Genomic DNA, 27,784 nt, shown 5'->3' with positions numbered 1-27,784 from the left:
AGTTTTGGCTCTGTCCCAACACAGGAGGATTTTCGCAGGACGGAGGAAGCTGTTTCTGACCAGCGCTCAACAGGCCATGCCTGAGCTATGCAGCAAGGACCAAACTTGGGATTGCCAAGCAGGCACTTCTGCTGCCTGAACTATGTTAGCTGAGGCTGTAATAGGTTTGTCAACTTCCTGTGGCTCAACCATCACCAGCAGAAGACAGACCACCACGCTAAGTGGGTGCAGGTTACACCTGTGAGGAGGTGGATTGGGGATGTGGCCAGTATGCCCTTCACTATGGCTGGTTTCTACTTGCCTCAAGGCCCACAGGGAGCCAGCAGGCCCTACAGTACAGGTGGGAAAAGGACAAACATATCTTAAAGCTACAAGCACAGGAACTGGGAATCAGAGGCCAAGAGGCTCAAGGCACCAAGGTGTTTAATCTTTCACATGGGACAGCTCCTCACCCCAACCCGAGCACTCTGCATCTCCCACCCCCCGTGCCGGTGGCTCAGCAGAGACAGAGCATTGCAGAAAAGAGACTTTATTACAATTAAAATAGCAAACAAACTAACCTTGATGGAGAACAAATATACATGCCAAGGGAGAGCTGGTGCCCAGGGACATAACCAAGCCCTTTAGAGCAAACCATATGGCAGCTGGAGAGAACCAGATGGTCCCACTAGAACCATTCGGTGCATGCCCAGTGCTGGAACCGGTCACTCCATGCAAGGAAGAGTCCCATCACCATTTTGTGTCACCCAGGAGGGCACTGAGGATGCCTCTAGGACCACCCCATGCTTACCTGCTTCTGCCACCCTGTGCAAGGAAAGGCCCATTCCTTAGCATTCACTGCAGTCTTCTAGCCAGCCCAGGCCATGGGGGTTCAGGTAAGTGGAGAGTCAGTCAGAAGGAAGGCTGGATTATCTCACTAAGGCAGCCCCACCACCCCATGCAATAGTTCCTTCAAACACACAGGGCCCAGTCCAGTCCATGCAGTCTCAGCAGAGCCCACAAGACTCCTGGCAGTGAGGGGGTCAGGAGAAGACACTGTAGAGTGTGACGTCACCCTCTATCCACAGCTCTGCGATCCGGTCCCAGGAGACCCAAGGCGTGTCAAACTGTCCCAGGGGGATCCCGTTGAGTGCCAGTTTGAAACTCCCCTCCTCACAGACAAGCAGCAACTAGAAGAGGATTGGCAGAGAATGTGATGGCAGGTATGGGCCAGATCCCAGCTGGTGTTAATGAGCATCACTCCCTTGGAGTCAGTGGAAACAAGACTACCCCAGCTGAGGAGGTGAGTCTGTATTTCTGTAGCAGTTACAGCCCTCCACCCACTCCCCAGTTGGCTTGCTGAGATGCAGCCATCTCTGGAGTGGAACACCACTCTTCCCCCACCTCCTTCACATGGCTCTGCAGAGCTGCAGCCACCCTACAGGGTGGGAGGACAAGAGCCGGGGAACAATAGCTTTGGCCTGGGGAAGATGGAGGGAGGATTCTGATCATGAAACTCCGCTGTGTGCCTGTGAAGGACTGAGGCAGCCCAGGGGTTGTAAGGAACTGAAGCTCTGGGCTCCAGCTTCAACCCACTCTGCTTGAACATTTTCAGGGGCAGTGGTCCTGGGAGGAGGGGGCTCTCAGTCCTACTGATGAGCTTACGGGGCATGCTGACGGCAGCTACCCCAGTGCAGGTGATGGGGCTGCAGAGAACGTGTGCAGAAGCCCTGTACTCTGTTCCTTCTCCCTGGGTTACATGCAGCCCCAGGTGACAAACAGGGCTGGATCTGCAGTGGCTGGACCCCCAGGAGATCCTCCAGGTAGTATTACAGCCATAGCCAGAGCACCCACAGTGGCAGCAGGCAGTACTGCACCCTGCACTGCCTCATTCCCAGCTACACATAGTGATGTTATTAGTCAGCCTGAGCCCCATTTGCTATGCCTGCAAGAGACAGACCCTGCTCCTTCTGTGCCAACAGAGCGTTACCTCAAAGAAGCGCTGGGGATGAAAGGGGAAGCAGGCTGCCACTTTCTCTGCATGGCTCAGGGCCTCATCTGGGAAGGAGCTCCACGTCAGGGCTCTGGTTCTGAAGCAGGTGTTGAGTCTTAGGGGCACATGGGAAGGGTCTTCCCTCAGGCTCAGGCTGAATCTGCAGGGTAGGTTTAGCTCAGAGACATGGTAGGTGGGCCACCGGAAGGTTGCACACGCACCTGCATAGTGTGTGTGTGTGTGTGTGTGTGTGTGTGTGTGTGTGTGTGTGTGTGTGTGTGTGTGTGTCACAGCTGACCCCTGGTGGGCAGAGCATGTATTTATGGAACATGGTGCATGACTACAGGTACAGTGAAACACTGCTATAAGGCGCCCCATGATAAATGCGAATTTGGATATAATGCGATCATAAGGTGGCTCCGGCCGCCCCAAGCAAAAAGTGCCTTCCCCACTGCCTCTTCCCCCCTACCCCCGCTTCTCCTTTTGGCAAGAAGAGCCATTTTCCTCCCCAGCTGCTCCTCGCTCTTCCTCTGCCCCTTGCACGTCTCCCCTGCTCTCCCCAAGTGTTTCCCTCTCTCACTGCATGGCTGAGAGCCCCTGCTGCTGGAGAAGGCTGACAGCTGGGAGGAATGCTACAGAAACAGTGGCACGAACTCTGCTCTGAATATCAGCAACTCCTCAGCGTCAAACATTGCAATTAGCTCTCCAGGTGGAGGGGAGTCGGTTGAGTGCCTTTGTACAGTTCTCTCCAGAGCTGCTCCAGCCCCAGTCTGCCGGTCCCAAAACTCCGCTTTTGAAAGTCCAAACCCAGCCACTCTCAGGCTAGTTCTGGCTCATTTAATAGGTCGATTAGCTTGTGCTGTCACTAATTATTACTACATCCTTTCAGTTACCGTTATGGGCAGTTCGCAAATGCAAGTCGTTTTCTGCCCAAGAGAAACTGACGAGCTGGAAATGGTAAATTTTCATAACCCCGCTATACCGTGACCCCACATTTATCACGATCCCGTTTTTTGGGCCCCAATTATTGTGTTATAGCAGAGTGTCACTGGACTTTCCTCTAAGAGCTGCAGCCAAAGACCTTTTCATTGATGCCATTCACCAGGATTCCCCTTTGCTTCAGCAAGATTGTCATGGGTTCCAGACCTGCCCAGGACAGCAATTTATGTTTCTGCTTCAGCACAGTTTCCAGGGCTCCCTGAGGAATTCCCTGGGCGGATCTCTCTGCACAGCACAAGCCAGAGGTCAGACTGGCTGATCAGAATGGTCCCTGATGAGTCACACCTAGTGCAGCAGATATGGAGCTGGGAGTTAGATGCTCGTCAAGAGGGAGTGAGGTTTGGACAGATACTTACCCCTCTGGTACTGGGCAAACCAGTCCCCTCACTGTAATGGTGTCTCTTGATGCAAGTCCATGGGGGAGCGGGTGGCAGTATGGCACAGCCTGCGGAAGGAAAAGTCCAGGTGCTACTATTAGCCTTTAAGCCACAGAAGTACAAGCCCCAGTGGGATCCTACGTAAGAAGCCATTGTGCGGGGGGGGGGGGGGAAGAGGTCTGGGATCAGGCCTGGGGTACCCCAAATTATCACTGGGACCAATCCAGCAGGCCCCCACAATACAACCCTCCATGGTTAAAGCACAGCAGTACTGGCATCCTGTGCAAAAGTCCCCCCTGCAGCCCATCCCTCCACACAGAACTTCTGCTAGCAGCTGCAACCTGCCCCTCAAATTTCAACCACCCTGTCAGATCAAACCAAGCTGCCTCACAGGTGCAGGAACCTGCCCGTTAGAGATCACAGAGACAGGCTTCACTCACCAGCTTGGAGCTGTTCAGCTGCATTGGCTAAAGGGAGGAAGGAGAGGAGAAAAAGTTAAAAGGACAGAGCTGCACTTGCGTGAGGACATGCCTGTTGCACGTGCTCACGGTGAGGGGTGAAGAGAACAGCACACACTCCCATGCCCCCTCCCCCAGAACAGTCTGTAGCTCAGAACCACCTGCATGAGGCTGCATGGACAATTCAGCTTCAGACAGACTGTTGCACTGCTGCAGCAATGCATTATTAGAGGCTGAAGACATTGGGTGAGACTGGAGGCTCTGGCACCAGCTGCATTAAGAGAACAGCACCAGGCACAGCACAGATCCCTAGATGGGTTGCTACAGGACCCAGGATGGTATGTCATTCCCTCTACGCTAACAACCTCTACTCCTCCGATCTGTCAGCTATGAGATGCAAAAGGACCACAGATTGGAAGCTCTTTGAGGCAGGGACTGGGTTTTTGCCATGTGTTTGTACAGCACCTACCACGATGGTCTGTGACAGGGGCTCCTATGTACTACCGCGATATGAATAGGGGAAGACACCAAGTCCCCCCACCCTAGAACTGACTTTGCTGGGGTGTATGGGGCTGGCCAGCAGTATAGATTGGGGGTGCGGCTGGGGCAGGCCAATGCTCTGGCTTTCTGCCCCCCTGCAGAGCCCCATGGGGGTCATGGAAGCAGAGGCAAGCCCTGATGTGCTGTGATCAGGGAGGGGTGGCTTAAGGGCCCCTAAGCTGGCTTCCCTACTCAGCCGACACACCAGGGAATGGATAGTCTGCTGCGGAGCTATCCACGATGGGGCACATGCTGGGATTTGTCAGGGACAGACACCTAAATTTAAGACCAAGAGTTCCCAGAAGGGCTGGCAATTTGCGGGTGCTTCATATTTCAGGGGTTGCTGCTCAACTCCAGCACCCGATTTTCAAAGTGACCAGTGCTGCCTCAACAATCAGACCCCATTGGGAGTGTCTATGGCCAGGCATCCCCTTAACCTCCCCAGGGGCTTTAGAAAACCTCAGCCAGCTGCCCCTGCAAACAGACCACGATTGTCTCATAGGAGGGAGGCTCAAGCTGGTGCCGATGATGGAGGGAGCACTACAAGGGAACACCCGCTGGCCCCTTGGGTTGGTGCTGAGACATTCAGCTGGACTCACGTGAGCAACAGGGTACTCAGTTTGGCTGGCGTCAAAGGGCTGCCCATGCAGGAGAAAGAGAGAGTGTGTTAAGGACTGTGGCCCTGATTCACAGCCAGTGTAAATCAGGGATTGCTCCATTGGCATTCCTGGAGTCAGATCCCCAGCTGATGTTAATTGGGCTCTCACACCTCATTGCTTGTGGCTGAGCTCATTGTGCACATCAGAGCCCCTTGCATCCCTCCATCCCAGCTCCCTGGTTGCCACCCTCCCTTTCCCTCTCCCCCGCCCCCACTCTTTCAGGGACTCCCTGCAGTTCCCACCCCCCTTTCTCATGCCAAGGGCTCAAGGTGTCCTCAACTGCCCCCATGCTTCTGTGTGCACCCTCATTCCCTCTATACCGGGGCTTATTCCCCCCCACCCACCCACTCACTAACTCCCCTCCCTGAAGCAGGTGCCCCATCACCCTATTGGTTTGCCCCACGGAGGGGATTACATTGCTGCGCAGGAAGGCCAGGCTCTTCACCATGATGTCGCCAAACACCCCTACAGTGTCCACTCGGGCCAGGGGCAGGCGGGAGCGGTACTGGAGGAAGTGCTGCCCATTCACACTCACCTGGAGAGAGGGAGAGGGGAGGAGTTCAGCTCCCTGAAAGGGCAAGATCTCAGCAGCCAGCTGGGGTAACCATGGTCACCAGGGCGTCAGAGGGGCCACTTACACCAGCTACATCTAGTTGCACATGCTGAAGGTCTTGCCCTTTTTCTTTCCCCACCCATAAGTTATGGGGTTGATGCTGCTCTCAGTCACCCCAGTGTAATTCAAGAGAGCCCTGTGGAGTCATGCCAGTGAGACCTTGGCCTAAGCCAGCAGAGAGCCAGGCTCACCCCTGTATGTCTCCCCTATTCAGGAGCTGCCAGGGTCAGCATGGGCAGGCTGAGGGGCTGCCCCACCTTTAATGCCTCCTACTGGCACAGAATAGCCAGAGGGCAGTCCTGTCCAGGTCCTCTCCCTGTGCCAGGGCTGCTACACTTGGGAGCCCCTGCACCAGAGCTACTCCAAGGGGACCTTCGCCCCCACCCAGCTCCCCTGTGGCCTTCTTTGCACCAGTGCTCACTGGCACTAAGGGGCTGCAGGGCAGTGTTGGACAGGGCCCCTGGGACCAGAACTCCTGGTGGGGGGAGGCACTGAGTACACACCTGCCCCTAGGGGCTGATAACAGGGGTCAGAGACAGCCTGTGGCCTCTCTGTACTTGGATCTCCATTAGGAGACAGTCATCCCACTGCAGTTCCAGGTACCACCCTGGAGCTGCTACCACCAGCACACTGAAGGCTGTGGGGGGAAGAAGACCTGCCACATAGCCATGGGAACCCCTGAGCCTACCAGGATGAAGGGCTTGTAGCCATGGGAACCCCTAGCCCCCATTGGGGGATGGGTGGGGACACATGTAGTAGCCACAGGAACACCCAAGCACCCCAAGACCCAAGGCAGGGGAAGGGACCTGTAGACATGGTCGGGCTTGTGCCCATCCACTTCCCAGATTTCCAATAAGCCCCAAACACCCAGCTACAAGCTAGGGCTCCACCCACCACTCTTCACCTGCACCTCATCCTGCCCAAAGAGGAAGAGCAGCTGGAAGGCCTCTCCCCTCTTGAGAGGGAGGTGGGGGAACTTGGTCTCCTCCAGCCAGCGCCCGTTCTGCAGGGTGTTGCAGATTACATGAGGCCGGGAGCGGAAGCGGGGGTTGAAGTGGACGGCAATGTCCGGCCGGGGCATCAGACTGCAGCCACACTGGAAATCCACCTGGAACCTGGGGGACAGAGCACAGAGTGGGAGTGGGGGGCACTACATGGACTCCTGGGTTCTCTTCCCAGTGCTAGGCAATGACAAGCTGACTCTGCTGGAGTCCAGGATATTTGCAAATCTGGGGCCTGAACCTCAGTTTGGGGGAACTAAGGTAGCTGTGAGAGGCAGAGACATACAAATACACCTTGAAATTAGGATGGTGACAAGTTCTTTCTGCCCATTCACCTATCTGGTGGCATTAGCTCTTATGCCTACCCCAAACCTTAGCTCCCTTTTGGAGCTAAAGACAATGAGAGTCAAGAGGTGGGACATCTCGTCTAGAGAGCATTAATTAAGCTTCTGTTAAAATGCACAGTTCCCAAGGAATGAGAATTCTGGCTGGAGAAGGAACCTTCCAGCTATTGCTAGTTTCTCAGATCAAAGAGTCCCAAAATTTATTTACAGAAAAGACTTCATCTCGTAGACCTGCTCAACACTTTAACTTAGATCGACCTAGCTAAGTCACTGAGGGCTGCAACAAGTGTCACACCCTGTGCGCCGTGGGAAAGTTGACCTAGCCGTTGGAGTAGACATGGCTAGGTCAAGAGAAGAATCCTTCCATTGGCCCAGCTACTGCCTCATGTGGGGGGTGGAGGGTGGATTAACTGCATCGATGGAACCCCCCCCTTCCGTTGCTGTAAGTAGTGTCTAAACAATGGCAGCTGCAGGGTCATAGCTGCGCCATGATAGCATGGACATGCTGTTTGTTTACAGCAGTGGTTCTCAACTTAGTGCCCCGGACCCCGCCACATGCAGTGGGCTGGCTGCCCCAGCCCTGGACCCCGGAGCTCGCAGGGCCAGCCAGGAGCCCTTGACCCTCCCCCACCGTATGGCTGCCCTGGACCCCACAGCTCGCAGGACTGGGTGGCTGCCCCAGACCCCTGCCCCCGTGGGGCCAGCCAGGAGCCCTGGACCCCACCGGGTAGCCCAGACCCCTGCATGCCGGGCACCTGGGAAGCTGGCAACCGTAGCACACTGGCAGCCTTTAGCACACAGCTGAGCTGGGCCGCAGCAGGTCCAGCTCCTAGGTGGCTCCACACACTGCCCCCTCCCCAAGCAGCGGCTCCACACTCCCATTGGCTGGTTCCCTGCCAATGGGAGTGTTGGGGAACAAGTGTGCCTGCAGGCGAGAGCCATGCAGAGCCACTTGTGCCCCTCCACCTAGGAGCTGGGACCTGCTGCTGGCCACTTCCAGGGCACAGCACGGTCCATGGTGCCAGGACAGGCAGGAAGCCTGCCTTAGTACCCCTGCTGTGCCACTGACTGGGAGATGCCGCTAGTAAGCCTGTGCCCCATTTACCGAACATGGACAGAAGCAGCAGAGAAACTGAGAAAGCTGAAAGCCAAGAGCCACTTGGCAAGTAACCAATAGAAACCATAGGATAGCCCCCTCCAATAAGCCCTGAAATCAGAGTATATAGAACTGAGGTAGCCAGGTGGGACCCCAGAGTTCTGATGAATCCCTATGTGGGAAAGACACCCCTTGCCCCATCCAGGGTCAAAGGACTGACAAGAGTTAACTGAACCCACAAAGAAGCTGCAGAATCCCCAGTGAAACCAATACTCGGAGGGTTTAACAGAAGACACAGAAAACAAAATCTCACTGCAAGGATTGTATTTCTTCTTCTGTTTTTAGCATTAATACCTGTAGGTTATCTTGCTGAGCCAATGCTCTTTAGCAGGACTTCAAGTAACCCTAGTTTAGAGATTGTAACTATTGCTATAGGCATGGCCTCCTTCATAAGTCCAAGCAAACTGACTTAAGAGATTTGAACTATAAATTTAAGCAAATTGCTTTTGCTATTCTAAACCAATCCATCCAAACAGCCGGGCCTGCTCCCTTAACAAATGACTCCTTACTCCTTGGAGGATACTGGAAAGGTGATAAGTGTGCTAGGTACTAAAGAACTGATGACAGGAGTAAACATGATAAGAAATCTTGGTGATTTTCACTGGTCCTTGGTGTAATTGCCGAGCCTCATCCATAGTCCACTACAAGTGCTTGCAAGACAACATTGTGCGGTCAGCACGTGCCTAGAACACGGTGGTCTACACTTGATTAATGAACTATTGATTATATGCTGATGTGGTTCTGAGTGAATAGCTGAACTGTTGATTGGTTGAGAATAAGCAAGTGTCTCGATTTAAGAAATATTCTTCAAGTTTAAAGTTGACCTAAATAGAACCAAACACTGAATTACTTAGCTAATGCTCCCTGGACTCAGTAAAAAGGGTTTATTCCATTCTAACAATGCCGATAACACATATCCAGTTGGTATATCTAGTTTGTTAGATTTCAGCTTTAAAACCTACCAGGGACCTCAGCAAATTCATAAAATTAAACCCATTTCATGCTTAAACTACATATGTGAAGTGGAGACACCCCAGAGTGGTTCTCACTCATGCTTCCCTGGGAAGAAGAGAATAGCACAGAGCCCTCTAGCCCCTCGTCAAGGAGGGACTAGAACTCATAACTCCCTGCTTGGAGGCTGACTCTCCTGGAGTCCAGGGATTGCCCAACCCCATCCCTTGGTGGCTTCAAACAGGAGCTGAGAGAACATTTTTGGCTGAATTTTTTTTGGAGGGGGGGGGATGGGGGAGGAAATGCAGATTTAGTGACACTAGAAGGTTTTGCCAAATTGTTCATTTTGAAGGGAAAAAAAAGCAAATTTTTAAAATATTTTCAGTGATTTGTTTGTTTTGAAGTTGCCTCTAATGTTATTAAATTCAAAGATGTTAAAAAAAAATAATCAAAACTCAAATCTTTTGTTTTGGCTCCAAGTAAGCATCCCCAAAGTAAGCATTGACCCAAAACGGGTCATTTTCAAAAATCACCAACAAAGTGGAAAAAAGCCCAGCCCTACTTTTAGCCGGCTTTGTTCCCAGGAGTAAGTTAGAGCTGGCTCCAGGCTGCTCTAATCCATACCTCTCCCCAATGGCTCCTGTGAAGCAGATACTAGCTGTAGCATAATGCACTCTGACAATGGCCGAGGTGGGCATATAACCCAGGTCTCCCAAGTCACAGTGGTGTAAGGCCAGAGGAACTATGGCATAGTTGGTACAGCAGTCAGGGATTCCCATATAACAGGAGAGCACCTCCACCTACTTATGCCGCAAGAAAGGCCTCAGTGTAGCTAAGAATCAGGCCCATAGAGTGGTACCATAGACAAGGGAATTCCTGACCCAGCCTTGTACAGGACTGGAAGGATCCTGAAACTCCCTGACTAAAGGAAACTAGCTACAGCTCATGTGAGCGCTGTAAAATCAGAGGGTTCAACACATTAACTCCCAGCAGCCACTGAACTAGTGCATTTTCTGTCTGACTGCAAGAGCCATGAATCAAGGGGTTCGAGTAGGATGAGCAGCCCGAGTCCCAGGAAATAGCCTTTTACCTTTCGGCCTCTGCAAGGACCACGCCCTGCACCAGAACCATCTTCCCATGGGTCAAGCCACCGAAGATCGTCGTGATGTACGGGAGCACCTGAAATGGACATGGGGTGGAGGAGAGGGACCCATATTGATGTTGGAAATGGGAGAGTCTGGGAGCTCTGACTGGTAACACTGGACTCTTGGGGTCTCTCTCCAGCTCTGGGAGGAGAATGGGATCTAGAGAGTTGGGAGGCTGGGAGGGGAGGCTCTCATTTGTGCTCAGTTGGGGTCAGGGCTGTCCTTAGGATTTATGGGGCCCTACGCAGTATTATTAAACTGGTGCCCCTATGCCAGATGGCAGCCCAAGCTCACAGCCTAGTAGGGGAGGGGGAGGAGGGACTTGACAGCAAAGGATAATGAGATGCCCAGCCTGCCTCATGGTGGCGGAGAGTCATAGTTCCCTGCAGAGACTTCCATGCACTCTCCCTCATGCAGAATGGACATGAAGAAAGTACCTAATTAAAAGCACTAAAATTTGGGAATGAAAAATGTCAGTCACAGGTTTTTTGATATGCCCTGAAGTTTGTCAGAGATTTATTTGCAAAAACTTCATAGTAAGGGTGAGTCAGCTGTCCTGCTGAATACAACATTACATATAATGGAATACATGATGCAGCTCTTCTCTGTTTTACATTTTCTTCATCAGTATTTCTAAATTGAATTTATATTTTAAATGTACTCAAATCTTAAGCCAGCATTCCAGATTACTACATATTTAACTCACTGAAACAAAGACATTCTTTTAAATTAATCAGAGAGGTTTAGTGTGTTCATAACAATGCTCATTGCTTTTAGAAAAAGGGAACAGTAATTTACTTTGTGTGATCTCCATAACAAGAGACATGGTTATGAAATTTCACCAACTTTAAAAAAATAGGTTTCCAAAGATTTTAGGTATAACAAGGATTTTGTCTTACTAAGGTACTGATTTTGCTGGAGGGTTCTTTTAAAACTAGTTTTTCAGATAGAAGTAAAGAAAGGGAACTCTTTGTCCAGCTATCTGGAAGGGAAGGACTGTTGTCCCTTTAAGGGCTCTCTTCAGTGGGGAGAGAGGTGGTGAAGGGATGGACAGAAAGGACAAGAAGACTTGGAAGCACTTTTTTTTTTTTAACTATAGTAATTAAAATGTGTATTTTAGATAAGGGAGGTCTTTTGAAGGATTTATTTAAAAAACTATGTCTGAAGATCCACACATTTAAGGCTAAGGATGATTGTGCATCTAAAACTCTATGCAAGCATTTTTTAGAAATGTGATTTTATAATCTTCACCAGCTCACTAATGAAATATTTTTAAAGCAAATTTTAAACTAAGGTCCTGTAGACTGACATGTTCTGTGTAAATATTACATTAATGCACAACTGTTTTTGTCAGTAAAGTCAGAAACTGACAGTATAAAAATTTATTTGGGCATAAGCTTTCCTGGACATCTGATGAAATGGGTTCTAGTCCACAAAAGCTTATGCCCAAATAATTTGTTAGTCTTTGAGGTGACACAAGGACTCGTCCTTGATTTTGCTGATACAGACTAACAGGATTACCACTCTGAAACCTGTCAGTATATATATACCTTGGGGTTGGCAAATGCCTGTTAAATGGCTTTATTACCCCTTGAATGTCTCTTTAACAGTTTCAATGTTGTGCTAATACGTCTGGCAGGCTGGAGGTTTTTTCACTTTTAACTACTAGATTCCCTCCCAAGGAAGGCTCACCAGGCTAGAGCAGCCATCTGTGGGAGCCTGCAGGAAGGGTCAGAACAGGGATAGGAAAACAAGAGAGTGGACACTAAGACCCAGTGGTGCCCCAAATTTTCAGGTGCCCTACGCAGCTGCCTATGTTGCTTATGCCTAAGGACGGCCCTGGTTGGGAGCCAGGACTCCTGGGTTCTATGCCCAGCTTTGGGAGGGGAATAGGGTCTCATGGTGCCTTAAAACAAGAGCAGATTAGCTGGGGCAACTGGGAGTTAAGACACCCAAGTTCTATCTCCAACTCTGCTGCTGATTCACTGAGTGACCTTGCACAAGAAACCCTCACTTCTTTCCCTTTCTGTGCCTCTGTTTCCCAGGGTATCAGACACCAGTTATTGCTTCAGCTCAATGGCTAGTGGTCAGTGCTGTGTTCTGAAATTCCTGGGCTAAGTAGATGGGAAAAAAAATCTATTCAAACCAAAAGCCATGGGGTGTGGTGGGGGAGATGCAATCAGACACACAAGGGTATTAAAATAATACAGACCCTAAGCACCAGCCCTTCTCCCCATTGGTGATCAGCTAGTTGACCAGAGATGATTAAAAGCCAGAATGTTTTATATGAAACCCTCTAAACTTTGGGGAGAATTGGGGGTATAATGGATTCAGGAGCTAAAAAAACAGCATCTTTTTGTAGAGTAGATGCCTGGGTTTAGCAGAGCCAAAACTGAAACCACAACCCCAACCTCCTGAGCTAGGACTGACTTGATTTAAGGAAACGAGCAACTGCCTGCCTGGTCTCAGCTGAAGTTTCTGCACTTTACAGAGGGCTCGTCTACATCAGAAAGTTGCAGCGCTGGTGAGGGAGTTACAGCGCTGCAACTTTGAAGGTGTACACATCTGCAGGGCATCACCAGCGCTGCAACTCCCTGTTTGCAGCGCTGGCTGTACTCCCGTTTTGGCTCGGGTGTAGATCCAGCGCTGGTGATCCAGCGCTGGTAATCCAATGTAGACACTTACCAGCGCTTTTCTTGACCTCCGCGGAAGGAGGAAGCCTCTGGTAATCAAGCTGGTCTCCTTCCCCGGCTTGCTCTCGCGTTCCCGGAACCCCGAGCAAGCAGGTCTCCTTCCCTGCGGTTTGCAGGGTGGTTCGGGGAACGCGAGAGCAAACCGCGGCGAAGCTGGTCTCCTTTCCCGGTTTGCTCTCTCGTTCCTGGAACCCCGAGCAAGCAGGTCTCCTTCCCTGCGGTTTGCAGGGTGGTTCGGGGAACGCGAGAGCAAACCGCGGCGAAGCTGGTCTCCTTTCCCGGTTTGCTCTCGCGTTCCCCGAACCCCCCTTGAAGCCGCCCAACAGCGCTGCAGTGTGGCCACATCTAACACCACTTGCAGCGCTGGTTGCTGTAAGTGTGGCCACTCTGCAGCGCTGGCCCTATACAGCTGTACTAATACAGCTGTAACAACCAGCGCTGCAAAATTTTAGATGTAGACATGGCCAGAGTTTCACATGATCAGTCCAGAAAGGATCAAGAGAAAGATCTTTGTGCAGAGAACAGCCTGATGGCCAAAAAGTTTAGTGATAACCCGATTAGTCCCCTCTCCCCAAACAAGCAAACACAGCTGCACAGAGGAGCTTAAAATGAGATTCCAGCTAAACTAGTCACACATGCAGGCCTTGGGGGTTAACCCTTTAAAAGTCTGGCTTTCCCTAGATTTAAGATCAAGTCAGACAGTCCCTACTGCAGCAGGGACTCAAGGAGGCAGCTTGCCAGGAAGTGAGGTCAGCTGTCAGATATTTGATAGCACCCATCTTGAGATCCCTTGAGAAAACCAACCCCCTCCCCCACCCCCACCCGCCTGTTTTAAAGCAAATGGCAAGCACTCACCCTCTGGGCAATCAGAGCCTTTTTAGGGGGCTTTGTGTTAGGCACCCCAAGGTTTGAGACATTCAGAGAACAAATTGCCTCTTTTGCAGAAACAAAACACAACTTGGCCCATGAGGGAAAGAGAGAGGAGGGTGACATTAGCTTGGGAGCTCTCTGGGGCAGGGACTGCCTTTTTGCTCTGTTTGTACAGCATCTAGCACCATAGGATCATGGTCCATGAGTAAGGCCGCTGCCACAATATGAACAATGGGAGTGCAGGAGCTATATGCTGTTCTCAGACACACCCATTTAAACCTGGCTGGAGCCACTCCTCTTTCAATGCAATACCTTGTCTTTGGACTCTCACCCACCTAACACAGCATGATTCAGCTATAAGAACACAGGAAACTGGGCAAAGGCCAGAAGTAGGAGTGAACTGATCTTTGATTTCACTGCATGCTGGCTGCCCCTAGGCACAGATCACAGGGATTACTCACCGGGTGGAAAACTGGGGGCTGGAGGATGAAATCTACCGGAGAAGTGGGGCCCATGGCTTGAAAATCCTAAAACCCAACAGTTACCTTCAGCTTCCAGCAGGGAACCTTAGAACTTGGAGCAGTCACATGATGCAATCACACTGGGTGGAGAGAAATATTTTAATAGCAATCCCTAGCAGCTTCACTCCTAGGCAGATTTTGGTTCTTTCACACTCCATGCAGGGTCCTAGTGCCCTCTTCAATTATCAGGGAAATGCTGACAAAGATCTTCAGCTGGTGTTAACTGGCTTACAGCCCTTGGCACCAGCTGAGGGTCTGACCCACTGAGTGTTTGGGCTGTTGACTCATGCAGTGTTGTTAAAACGGAGTGTAAAAAAATCATGAGTTAGCAATATTGCCCACAGCCCACCCTAGGAGTTCATAAATCGGCTCCCTCCAAGAAATCATGAGCTTGGCTTAAAAATCACAAGGTTAGAAAAAAACACAGTAATAAATGCTGAGTTTATTTAATTTACTTTCTGTTTATTTATTGTTTTTAAGCCTTTAGGGATCAAGCTTCTTTTAGCATTTGCAATATTTTAGAGGGGGTGGGATGACAGATTTCTCATGCAGGGAATTCAGCTGCCACTAGAAAAACTCATTTTACCTGAGATCTGAGGTGGAACATGAACCCCAGTTCCTGCCCATATAGGCTCCTAAGTTTGCTTGGAAGTCATGCTGCTTTTGAGTGAGGGTGGCTGGCTTTGCAGCTAAAGCACTAATTGAGGATGCAGGGCATCTGGTTCAATTCCCAGCTCTGCGCCCACACTCTGTGTGACCTTGGGCAAGTCACTTAATTGCTCTGTGTCTCAGTTTCCCCATCTGTAAAATGGGGGACATAATAATCCTTCCTTTGTCTATTTTGACTGGGAGCTCTTTGGGGCAGGGACTGTCTCTCTCTGGGACTGTGCCTTGCCTAGTATGCCAGAGCCATGATCTTGGCTAATGCTTCTGTGGCCCACTGTAACTAAGTAATATAAGTAATTAACAATAATGTGTCAGGAATAGCTTGCATGATTGGCCTCTTGTTTAATTTCTTCGGAGGAGGAAACATGCTCCCAAAGTGCTGCATAAATTCATGCCCTTTCATCAGTCACAATAAACAAACAATTCTTTTAAAAATTTAATTTCTCTCCACCAGATGGCAGTGTTGTCCCAAACGTTTTTCGTGTTACTTTGTGGCTAAGTCCCACCCAAGGGGGATACACCATGACAGGGTCCATGCATTATGCTTTTCCGGGACGATGGGTAAACATCCTCCCCATAAAAAGACAAAAAGTGGGGAAATGTAGTAAGTGAAGGCCCTGATAAAGGCCCAGTATGAGGCCTGAGGCCTGAACTAAAGTAATGTCAAGACTTAGCTAGAAAGCAAGGTCAAGCTGTGAGCTGAAGGCTGGCTCAGTTCACAGATGCTGGCAAGGAAAGGGCTGATACTGCATAAACATATATTCACCTAGCATACCAAAGTATAAACATGGTACCAGAACACCTTATACTGGAACATTCCACAGATAAGAAAGAACAGGCCGACCCATCCCAATGACAGGGCCAAAAGGGTAATATGATGGATAGAGTTGTTTTGATCGAACCAACATGTACAAGGTGAGAGGTGGCACTTTACTACGTAGAGGGGCTGCACCTCAATACGTCAGGAGTGATGTGTAACTTGTTTGTACCTGTGTATAAGAATGTATCCCTGGGGCGATGTTTTTGTCCGGCCGAGGGGGCAGTGGAAAGTCCCGCCACTGACTGAGCCGAGTCCATTGACCGTGGGCACATATTAGTAGTATGCCTTTTACTAGAGTAACAATCTAGGGGAACTATCGTTGTGTTCATACGGCAATAAACCTGGCCGACGTGCCTTCGTACCTTACTAGACTCTGTGGTCATTGGGGGTTCTCTTCGGGTCTGCTGTGTCAGCTATCTGCGCAGAGCTGGGGCAGCACACAGAGGGAACACACGCATGCAGCCGAGTGATACCAACAAGGAGAGAGCAGAGCAGAGCACCACACCGGTAGCATCTGACAACAACACCTCTGACAACAGGGTCCAATCCTGCAAAGGTTTAAGCCTGTGCATAACTTTACTTGCGTAAATAAAGTTGTAATTATTTGTATTATAGGAGCACAACCAAGAATGGGGTCCACATCCCGCTGGGCGTTGCATATATCCCGAAGGAGATCAGGACCCCATTCTGCCAGACATTGCACAGAGTGAAAGACAGTCCTTGTAACCAGAACTGATTAAGACTGGGGAAGTGAAACTAAGGCAAAATGACTCCCCCAAAGTCATACCGGGAGTCAGTGGCAAAGCCAGGAATAGAACCCAGTTCTTCTAGAATAGGGCCTTATTAGCCACACAGCCATCTTCTGAAAATTTCAGCCCAACTCAGGGAGCACTGGGAAACATTTAGTTTACCCAGCAGCTGGTGCATGACCTTTGATGCTGGAAATGTTCAACTGTAGGTTAACATCCTATTAGCAGGAGAAAAAAACAGACTCAGCAACTTCCAGGTGGCTTTTGTCCTAGGAGCTATTTGGAAGGATCAGGGCTGAACTTTGATGCTCATTTGTTTATTGACTTGCCAGACTGAGCTTACAACACATTTGTGGGGTGATCACAATCTTCCCAAATGGGTCTCCAAGCAGGTTCCTTGTTTGGGTCATTCCCTCAAGAGCAAATTTGCCCCCAGGTCATCTCCCTACCGACTGGCTCTCCAGAAGTTGCTCCTGCAGACCTAGCTGTTGCGCCTCAGTTTTTCATGGCCTTGACAAGGGCCATCATATGCAAATGTGCCATGAAACGCCCCACTGCGCTTATACAAAAGTGACATTCTGGGCCCCACAAAGTCAATGGGAGTTTTCCAAATTACCTCAATGGGGGTAGGATTTTACTCACACTCCAGTTCAACCACAAGTCACCGTCACGCTCATAGTAGGGAAGGGAACTCACTCCATTGCACCAATCGGTGGGGCGGGATTCTCTGGCCTGTGTTACGCTAGATGATCTAATAGTCCTTGCTGGCCTCCTGGACAATGTGTAGATGAATCTGTACGCCGAGGCCAGAGTGAGATCTAGAACTGAGAGAACACTAAGCATTGGGGTCTGTTTGTCATCTCACATACAAATGGATCAATCTATCCCTCCCTCCCCACACATCCATCCACATGTAGTTACCCATCCCGATATATCTATCCTCTCTCAGTGCACATTCCTCAATTGGTCGATAAAAAAGTTTTGGCCCCAAACTCTGGAAAGCAGAAAAATTTGCCTGAAAACTGAAAGATTTTCAGTTTGGGGGGTTGGTTTTCAATTTTCTAACAAAAAAATTACAACTTTTCAAGGAAAGCAAACATCATTCATGACAATTTCCATTTAGCCAAACTCTAACATTCCATTAAAATAAAGAAGTTCAGATGGAAATTTTTTTTAGCAGCCCCTATTCACAAAACCCCTTTGAGGCAGGGACGTTCATTATGGCCATTTTTACAAAGTAGGAAACTGAGGCACAGAGTATAAGTGAGGTAGTGCGTAGGAATAGGGAGTATCCCTTTAAATAATTGGTGCTGTAGTGGTGCTCACCATGTTCTATGGTTTAGAACCCAACCCAGGAATGCATCTAGGCCTTGCATGTTTTGTATCCTCAGTAAACACTATTATTTGGACCCCATTGTGCCCATGTGGTTGCTTCATGTTATGTAAAGAGCTAAAGATCACTTTCTTAGCCTATCGCTTTGACTCCGGTCTTTGCATCCCTCCCCGTCTCTCCCTTCTCTTTCACATCAGACCTAAGCCACTTGTCTTCCCTTTCAAGGTTCTTCCCGCTCTAACCCCACCTGACCTATCATTCTCGTCCGCTATGGAGGTGATGACTCCTGCCTCCAGCCAGCCCATGATGCTGGCCTCCAGCGCCCACTAGTTACATTTTCACACAAACCCCTTCATGCTTTCTCCCCTGCTGCCCCTCACGCTTGGGAGGAGCTCCCCATAAACACTTGCAAAGCCACCTCACACTCCACCTTCAAATGCTCCATTGCTGGGAAGCCCATGAAAAACCTGACAACAGTCAGGTCTCTGGTGGTCTGAGCCCACTGCCTGTCCCGCTGACCGGGATTGTCTCCTAGTTTCCTTCTGCTCCCCCGTCTGGCTGTATCCAACTGTCATCTCTTGTCTTATCCTTAGATTGGCAGCTTGCTGGAGTAGGAGCCATTTTTTTGTGCTGGGCCTAGCACCATCGGGTCCTGCTCCAAGGTGCTGTGATTGTGCAAATATCACAGACACAACAAGCAACTTGCTCAAATATCTGGACTAGAACAGGGAATGGCGGCGCGATTGCCAGAGTCCTAGGGGGAGGGCCCTAGTCGTGAGGCCGCCTGTCCACTCTGGAAACTAGCTTAACACTCTGCCAAGTTCCATCTGACCCACTAACTTTCCTGAGCCAGCTAGAAAAACACCCCACTGTGACTCCAGTGCATCATGAGTCCTCGACCTTGGTCAGTGAAGCTTCACCAGGGCTCTGACCACAGCTCAAAAGAGATGACCCAACAAATTCCAGCCTGGTCCAAAGGGTGGCTGCAGTTAGGAGAGCGGTGTAGGAATGAGGTGGAAGGGACAGGGTCACGTGAGTCGGCAGGCAGTCATGCATGTGATGAACCAGAGAGGGGCTCTGGAGCTAACTGCTCTGCCACAAGTTGCCTTGGGCAAATCATTTCCTCTCCCTACCCTGTGAGCTTCACCAGGGCAGGGTCTTTCACCAAAGCCTTGCCTAGATTGGGCAAATCCATTGTGCTGGGCTGATACCTGTCATCATGACCAGCACAGCAGGGCTTGAGCTGGGACCCTCCAGAGCTGAATTCACAAGTCACTACAGGCAGTCTTTCCAGCTGATGCCTCTAACAGCACCACCGCCCCTGTGAATTACACCTGAGTTATGCTACAGTAGATGGGTGAAACTGAGGCACCAAGCGAGTGGAAGCTACTTGCCCAAGGTCACACAGGGAATTGGGCCCAGGTCTCCGCCTTAGCTCAGTGTGTCAACCACAAGACCCGCCTCCTTTGCCCTACAGGAAGCCTCCAGCCTAATATGCAGCAGCCACCAGGGCTCAGGAGCAATGGTTTTGCCATATCAGGGAGTAGGGGTCACCCACTTCGTAGATTCTGCTGGTGAAGCATACTGCAAACACTAGGGGCTCCTTGCATCCCTCCATTCCCGCCACAGCTTCCTGGGTGCCACCATCCCATCCCCCTCTAGTTCAGGGACTCCCTGTAACTCCCCAGCCCCTTCCTCATACCCTCCCAGCCCCTCATTCCCCTTCCCTGCATGGCAGGCTCTCTGTGTGCACCCCTCTCCCCCATGGCAGGGACTCTGTGTGCACCCCCCTCCCCCATGGCAGGCTCTCTGTGTGCACCCCTCTCCCTCATGGCAGGGATTCTGTGTGCGCCCCTCTCCCCCATGGCAGGCTCTCTGTGTGCACCCCCCTCCCCCATGGCAGGCTCTCTGTGTGCGCCCCTCTCCCCCATGGCAGGGACTCTGTGTGCACACCCCTCCCCCATGGCAGGCTCTCTGTGTGCGCCCCTCTCCCCCATGGCAGGGACTCTGTGTGCGCCCCCCTCCCCCATGGCAGGGACTCTGTGTGCACACCCCTCCCCCATGGCAGGCTCTCTGTGTGCGCCCCTCTCCCCCATGGCAGGGACTCTGTGTGCACCCCCCTCCCCCATGGCAGGGACTCTGTGTGCACCCCCCTCCCCCATGGCAGGCTCTCTGTGTGCGCCCCTCTCCCCCATGATGGAGCCTCTGTGATCCATTTGACTCTGCCACAGGGCACTAGTGAGCTGGCTCTGTGCTGAAAACCTAACCACCTCGCGTCAGCCTCTGCATCACCTTAGCATGTATCCCAGTGAATTCAGCAGCTGACCTTCCAGAGCTAGTCAGTTGGCTGCATGGGCTGGGGAGAGGGGGTGTCTTTCTTGAACTAGCTTGGTGGTCTAGCTGTTACACCAAGGGAAAGGTAACTAGGGTCCTTCTCACTGTGGGATCTAAGCACTAGGACTCCTGGGTTCTAATCCCAGCTGTGGGAGAGCACTGAGGTCTAGTGGTGGATGAGGAGTCAGGTCTCCTGATTTTTGTTCTCTGGAAGCCTAGCGGGTAGAGCAGGTGTGAGGTCAGGACTCCTGGGGTTTATTCCCTGTGATAGGAGGAGAACATGTTCTTTCTGCTCTGCACAGCAGTAAAGAGTTGGCAGATCAGCTCGTCACTGGCCACATTCTTGCTGTCTAATGCTTGTGCCAAGCTTCTAATAAGCCAGCAACTTACAGCGTGACTAAATGGTTCAGCCATCTGCAAATCTGCTTTGCTGGCCCCGCCATGAGAAAGGCTGCTGCTTCCTCCCATCATGCAGCAGGATAGGGTGTGCTGGAGCTGACACCATCATGGATGGGGTCTTTAGGGATGGGGCAGTGGGTTTATGCCATAGCCTCTGCCCCACCCTGACTCAACTCCCAAATCAAATTCCCCCAGTGCATCCCTCTTGCAAAGAGCTGCGGCTGAGAAACTGGCCTTCAGCCCCCTCCATAAAGCAGTGCAGAACTGAGCGGGGTATCCAAGTTCAGTTAGTTTGGCTTTCTTTGAGTTGGGTTATGACACTGCATTGAGACAGGGAATTCGGGTTCAATTCCTAGCTCTGACACAGACTTCCTGTGTGACCTTGAGCAAGTCTGCATCACTCTGGGCCTCAGTTTCGGCTCATCTGTGAAATGAGGAGAATGATCCTTCCCTTGTCAATTTAGTGTGCAAAGGCTTTGGTGCAAGGGCTGTTTCGCACCATACGGTGCAGCACGGATGGGGCCTTGATCTCGGTCAGGGGGTCTGTGCAGCACTTGGCACGATGGGGCCCTGATTTTGGTCAGGGTCTGTACAGCACCTGGTATGACGAGGCCCTGATCTCGATCAGGGGGCCTGTGCAGCGCCTAGCCCAACAAGGGCCCTGATCTCTGTTGAGACCTGGGAGTGCTACCGTAACATAATATCAATGATCGAAGAGGCAGAAGAGGACACACTGCAGCTGCAATAGGCGATAAAAGAGACTGTGTGCCTGTTTCTTTCTTACAAAGCACCAGTCACTGGTTGGGACAAATCCTGCAGCTCTTACTAAGGCTAAACTCCAAGGCCTGATGTGTTCTTTGCACTAGGACAGGATCCCTTTAGCTAGTGACTAGCACTTGCCAGTTTAGCAACCCACAACACTGTCCAAACGCTGTTCAGTGTGACCATCTAATCTAGCCGCTGTAGTTGGACCGACTTTGAATAATGAGGCAGTAGCCATGGAACACTATGTGGTGAATTAACAAGGCTCTGAACAAAGTCCGTTGCCAGGGGCATGTGGCTCTATAGAGATGCATTGATTGGCAGGTCAACTGGTGATGCAGCTGGGAAGTAAATGCCAACATCTTCATGGCCTTTGAATTCAGGGGGGCCAAACCATGGCCCGGTTTTCAGTCGCAGCTGAAGCCAGTGGGAATTGTGGTGGTGCAAAGATAGGGGCTGAGGTACTGTAGTGATAAGGCAGATAGGAACCTCCATAGAACAGAATCTGCATGGACCTTGCCTGAGATTGGAGCCCCCATTGTGTCTGGCGCTGCACAGACCTTGGCCCCATTTTGTGACACACAGCAATAGGCTGACCCTTCCTCAAAGAGCTCACAGTCTAAAGAGACAGTTGGGGAAACTGAGGCACAGGGACTTTTACATCTGAGATTTTTTCCTTACTCATGGCCCAGTGTCTTACCCACAACACCATCCTTCCAACACAGAACTAAGGCCATGCAAATATCCGTCCCACTCCCAGGTACTAGTCTATAGTGGGTGTTTTGCTAGGCTAAGGAGCTCAGGCTTTGAATGGAGCAGCTCTACCCCCAGGTCTTGGCATGCAGTCCCCAGCATCTGCTACCTCCTCTGCTTCTTGTGTAACTACATTTGGCTTCGACATGCTATCACTCGCTCTGCTGAACAGATGCACTGATTGTCATTCCTATCCAGCAGATGAACAATGGCCTTGTGGGAAAGAATTGGGACCCAGGAGATCCCTTGAGCAAATCACATTAGCATTCTGTGCCTCAGTTTCTCTGGTTGTAAAATGGGGAAGAATTATCTTTCTTTGGCTGTTTAGACTGAGCTCATCAGGGCATGGACTGTCTCTCCGTGTGTGTCAGTGTGGTGCCTGCCACACCGGGGTCTGTACAGCACCTGGCACAAGAAGGGGACCCTGATCTCAGTCAGGATCTGTACAGCATCCAGCACAAGCAGAGGGCCCTGATCTTGGTAGGATCTGTGGAGCATCCGGCCCCCTGATCTCAGTCAGGATCCGTGGACCATCCTTCATGACTGGAAGGCGGGGGGGCACTAATTGCAGTGCCTTAACCACAGAGCCATCTTAGATTTAATTTTTCCTCCAGTTTCCCAGATCAATGTGCTCATGCAGCCATCTCTGATGGCTGAAGCCAATGTGTCACAAGACACCTGCAATGCTCCTCAGTGGGAGAGACCAGACCTGGGCACTTTGACTTCTAGAACCCACAGGCCTTTTACCCAGCCACCCAGAGCTCTGTACATTTCTGAACACAGTCCCTCCAGCAGAGAGCACCGGTGCATTTCCCATCTCAGCCCCTCTCCGCTTCCAGAAGGCTGGCTTTCCCTGACTGCTCTGTGGGGATGTCACAACTCTCAGCCCCAAGCCTGAACCTGTCCTCCAGCAAGACCCAGTGCACTTTCCTCTGCTGCCTTTTTCTCCATTTGCCTCTTTTATTTTTTTTTAATTTTTTTTCCCTTTTCATTTTAATGAATCCCTTAAAACAGGAGTAAAACTTTAACCAAATGAGCTGATTAAAGCTTATATAATCCTCTCAAGGACCCTTCAATCAGGATCTCTTTGTCGCAAGGGGGAAAACAGGAATCTAGGAAGGTTTCAGCACCCCTAACAAAGGTGCCTAGTGACATTTGCAAAGCAGGTGACTGATGGTGGATTTTAACAAGTCCTGTTTTGTTTGCCTTAGAAGGAACACCCCTTCTGCTGGGTTACCTGGAAGATTCACAGACACAGGGACTCTAATCTAAAGCCACAGGTGAAAATCCATGGCAGACGCACCTCGATCAAACTAAAAAGCTCTTTTGCCAGCTCTCCTGTGGATATTTCAGCACTGGGAGCAACTCCGCAGCAGCATCTTAGGTAAACGCCAAATCTCTCCAGGGCTCCAAGGACTCTTCCATCAGCTCTCTAAAGCCCCAATCTGTTGCACACCAGATACCCTTTGAGGGGAGTGACCTACGGAGCACTGGATCTAGGAGCGTGACATTCAATTACAGAAGGAGACGCATTAGCTCAGAGGCAGCAGCAGCCCCACAATCACCGTTCTGGTTTGAGATCCATGCAGCTCTAGAAGTATTTTGAATCCTGGAGTATTTTTTGTAGCCTGGGTTTTTTTCTGAGGGCAAGGTGCTGCCAGCGGGACCATGTCTTTTGCCGAATTCTTACACCAGGTGGGCGGTATGGGACGTTTCCAAATTATCCACACAATGTTGCTTACCATCCCTATCGTGCTGATGGCCAGCCACAACCTCCTGCAGAACTTCACCGCCGCCATCCCAGGACACCACTGCCAAGTCCATATCAATGCCAACAACACTGGCTACCCTAATGCCACCCTGCGCCTGGACTCCAAGGACCTGCTCCGGGTCGCCATCCCCATGGACAGGAACCGGCAGCCGGAGAAGTGCCGCCGCTTTGTCACCGCTCAGTGGCAGCTCCTAGACCCCAATGTCACCGAGCCCAATGGAACTCAGCTGGACACAGAGCCCTGCACGGAGGGGTGGACCTATGATAGGAGCATGTTCACCTCCACCATCATTACTGAGGTGAGACATACTCCACTGCTAGGGACTAGGAGGAATGGGCAGGTTGGGGACTCCGGTTGCCATTAATGTTGAGGTGCTCTGGGATTGGGGAGAGGAGGACCGCATAAGTAACTAGGTAGACAGAGGGATGTGTATGGGACAGAGAGACACAGGGGTTTGTATGGGGATACAAATACAGCAAAACACAAAATCTTCAATAAGTTGTTGGAATGTGTTGGAGATAACTTGTTTCGAAAGGTGAAGAGGGGAAGGGCGGTGTCAGCTATTTTAGACTTGATTCTGCCTGGCCGAGGAATTGTTTGAGAATCTTGAAGATGGAAGGCAATTTGAGCCAAAGGGATCATGAAATGAGAGATTTTGTGATTCTACGGAAAGGAAGGAGTGAGAGCAGCAGAATGAAAGAAAATCTAAGGGACAAAGACGTTCAGGAGGGCAGTTTCTTAAAGAGACAATATGAAAGGCACAACAGCAAACCATTCTGATACACAGGAAAGACAGTAAGAAGGGTAAGAGGCCAATATGGCCCATCAGGAGATCTTTAATGCCCTGAAAATCAAAAAAGTGGAAACATGGACTAATGGCTAAGGATGAGTACAAACGAATAGTGCAAGTCTGAAGGGACAAGATCAGAAAGGCTAAGGCACAAAACGAGTTACACCTACCAAGGGATATAAAAGATGAATATATAAGTGAAGATTCTATAAGTACATCAAGAGCAAGAGAAAGGCAAAGGAAAATGTAGGTCCTTTACTTAGCAGGGAAGGAGAGCTACTAATGGATGACATTAAGAAGACTGAAGAGTTTAATGCCCATTTTGCTTCAGTCTTCGCTGAAAAGGATAATTGTGACAAGATGTTTAACAGATTTAACATTAAGAGCCAGAGGGAAGGATCACAAGCCAGAATAGGGAAAGAACAGATTGAAGAATATTTAGACACGTTAGATATATTCAAGTTGGCAAGGCCAGATGAAATTCACCCTAGAGTACTTAATGAACTAACTGCAACAATCTTGAAACCATTCGTGTTTATCCCTGAAAACTCAAGAAGGATGAGTGAGGTCCCAGAGGACTGGAGAAGGGTGAATGTACCTATCTCTAAAAAGGGAAACAAGGAAGGCCTAGGGAGTCATAGATCAGTCAGCCCACTACAATACTTGAAAAGATACTGGGATAAATTATTTAACAATCAGTTTGTAAGCACCCCTAGAGAATAACAGGGTTGTAAATAACACCCAACATGGTTTAGTCAAGAACAAATCCTGCCAAAACAACCTAATTTCCTTCTTTGACAGAGTAACTGCTAGTGGATGTGGGGAAGCAGTAGATGTGATAGGTCTTGATTTTAGTAAGGCTTTTGCCACAGTCCCCCATGACATGCAAATTAGGGAAACGTGGTCTAGATGAAACTTCTGTAAGGGAGGTGCATATCTGGCTGAAAGACCATTCTCAGAATAGTAATCAGTGGTTTGCTGTCACATTGGGAGGATGTATCTAGTGGAGTCCCCCAGGGTCTGGTATTATTTGACATTTTCATTTAGTGATTTGGATCATGCAGTGGAAAGTATGTTTATCAAATCTGCAGGTGACACCATGATGGGAGGGGTTGCAAGCACTTTGAAGGGCAGGATTAGAATTCAAAAGGACCGTGACAAGTTGGAGAAATGTCTATATCACAGGGTGACATCGGTTCTCTGGAAGGGAGCAGGGCCAGTGCACCTGTGCTTGGTCAGCATATCACGATTGGGCTTTAGAGGGGGGACGCCTGGGTGCATCAGGCCTCATCAGTTAGGAAAGGGGGTAGAGAAAGGAGACATGGGGAGCTGCTGCTGGCTCCCTGGGAATAGGGACACAGGCCAGAAGCAGGAAGTTCTGTGGGATGGGAGAGACTGGATGAGACAGAGCCAGGGAGCTGCAAGAATCAGGGAGTTCCTAAGAGATCTCTGGGAGGGGAGGCAGTGGAAAACCTGCTGGGGAAAAAGGGCCTTCCAAAGAGAAAGCTCTGGGAGGTGGTGCTCAGGGAACAGAGCATGGAAGACTCCTGCAGGAACCACTGAAAGGTAAAGGGGAGAAACCCCTGGAAGTAGGGTGACCATATTTCTTAAAGTAAAAACAGGATGGCCCAGAGCTTCCCCGAGCCGCTCCCCTTGCACATAAGGCTCGCCAGAGCTGCCCTCCTATGCCACCCAGGGCTGAGACTGATTCGCTGAGCTCCATGCCACCCGCAGCGAGATTGGGGCTGAACCCCCAAGCTCTGTGGCTCCCGGGGCTGGGGCTGATCCACCGAGCTTCACGCCGCCCAGGGGGTCAGCTCTGAAGAAGGCAGCACTGCCCACTAGCAGCAAATTTCTCTGCTTTCCTGCTAGCGGGAAGCACTGCCTTCAGTTAAACCCCTGGACAGCAGCCCCTACTCTCCGCTCTGCCTTGCACCCGGGATAAATGCCCAGTTTGGGCAAAAAAGTAGGGACGACCAGGACAGAGCTGAAAAATGGGACTGCCACGGCCAAACTGGGACATATGGTCACCCTACCTGGAAGCTGTAGCCCAAGGTGGGTTGACTGAGGAACTGTTTGTGTTGTGTTTGCCCAACACCTGGAGAAGTAAAAGTGCCTAAGAAGAGACTCAGGGCACCTTGTTACAGTCTGAAATCAACACAATGAAATTCAGTAAAGGCAATGAAAAGTACTGCACTTAGGAAGGAAGAATCCAATGCACAGCTACAGAAAAAGAACTAACTGGCTAAGCAGTCGTGCTGCTGTGAATGAGCTGGGGGTTATGGCAGACAAGGGCGACTCCAGGCACCAGTGCAGCAAGCACGTGCCTGGGGCGGCAAGCCGGGGTGCGGGGGGGGCGGCGTGTCGGTTGCTGTGAGGGCGGCAGTCAGGCAGCCTTCAGTGGATTGCCTGTGGGAGGTCAGCCGGTCCCGCAGACCACAGAACAATTTGAGCCCAGAATGGGCACTTCCATGAATCCCAGTGATACTGATCAACATCACAGAAACTCTACAGTCCAAAATTACTCTGAAGGTAGTACAAAGGCCACTGCCTGGCCACACTGCACTGGGCTCTCTCAGGCTATCTGCTGGCAGCTGACATGCCCACAAATGCTTTGTTCTCATGACTGGGGTTCTTGGCAAAAACTGCTGAGAACATATCTGCAGAGATTTTGATTTGTTAGTCTATCCACCCATTTCCTTACGCACCCCTCAGTCTATCCATCCATTGCCCTACATGCCCTCACAGTTCCTGTGGTAACCGCCTGTCTGACCCCTTTGTGGCCTCCTCTAGGGCACCCCCACTAAGGTCTCAAGCCTCCAGTCCTCACCTCTGTTGGGATGGAGTCCCACAACTCTCTCCTCCCAGAGCAAACATGCAATTTCTCTTGAAACTCACTGTAATTATCCCTAAAGGCCTGACTTGAGTTCAGCACCTACAGCTCTGCTTACACAGGGCCCTGCCAGCCATCAGAAAGTAAAGTACCATTTATTCAGAACGAAAGCATTACAGAAAACTATACCTTGAAAACAAGCAACAGTTTATACATGTGCCTGTTTTATCCGGCAGTCACCCATCTTCCAAATGGGGTAGGAACACAGTACTTC

General features: G+C 50.5%; 2 protein-coding genes across 3 annotated transcripts in view; one reads left to right on the top strand and one right to left on the bottom strand.

Moving 5' to 3' along the window:
• Positions 1–166: 166 nt before the first annotated feature.
• LGALS12 (galectin 12) lies at positions 167–14,352 on the bottom strand. 2 transcript variants are annotated; one of them, XM_030570977.1, is made up of 9 exons: positions 14,240–14,352; positions 10,161–10,249; positions 6,523–6,733; positions 5,421–5,540; positions 4,946–4,984; positions 3,789–3,815; positions 3,328–3,416; positions 1,970–2,132; positions 170–1,169 (listed from the first exon to the last, which is right to left on the bottom strand). In XM_030570977.1, exons 1-9 carry the CDS (start codon positions 14,291–14,293, stop codon positions 1,023–1,025), a joined length of 939 nt encoding a protein of 312 aa, XP_030426837.1. In that variant the 5' UTR covers positions 14,294–14,352; the 3' UTR covers positions 170–1,022. The 2 variants fall into 2 exon arrangements, with proteins under 2 accessions (XP_030426838.1, XP_030426837.1); XM_030570978.1 differs by lacking the exon at positions 1,970–2,132 and having other exon boundaries at positions 167–1,169.
• Positions 14,353–22,997: 8,645 nt separating this feature from the next.
• Positions 22,998–27,784, top strand: part of LOC115655237 — a 43,043-nt gene continuing 38,256 nt past the window's right edge. The window contains exon 1 of the mRNA XM_030570483.1: positions 22,998–24,185. Coding sequence (XP_030426343.1) covers positions 23,784–24,185 — 402 coding nt within the window. The 5' untranslated portion in view covers positions 22,998–23,783. The remainder of the gene's footprint in view (positions 24,186–27,784) is intronic.

This window comes from Gopherus evgoodei, chromosome 7, assembly GCF_007399415.2.
Source record: "Gopherus evgoodei ecotype Sinaloan lineage chromosome 7, rGopEvg1_v1.p, whole genome shotgun sequence".
Taxonomy (NCBI): domain Eukaryota; kingdom Metazoa; phylum Chordata; order Testudines; family Testudinidae; genus Gopherus; species Gopherus evgoodei.
Note: the sequence above shows the minus strand (reverse complement) of the source record. Positions and strands in the feature narration are given on the sequence as shown.

Excerpts from the sequence above, each read along its gene's own strand:
- LGALS12 (XM_030570977.1), bottom strand. The coding sequence starts at position 14,293 with ATGGGCCCCACTTCTCCGGTAGATTTCATCCTCCAGCCCCCAGTTTTC. Across the intron at positions 4,985-5,420 it reads TGGCCTTCCTGCGCAGCAAT|CCCTTTGACGCCAGCCAAAC; the intron begins GTAATCCCCTCC and ends CTGCATGGGCAG. Across the intron at positions 1,170-1,969 it reads ATCCCCAGCGCTTCTTTGAG|TTGCTGCTTGTCTGTGAGGA; the intron begins GTAACGCTCTGT and ends ATCCTCTTCTAG.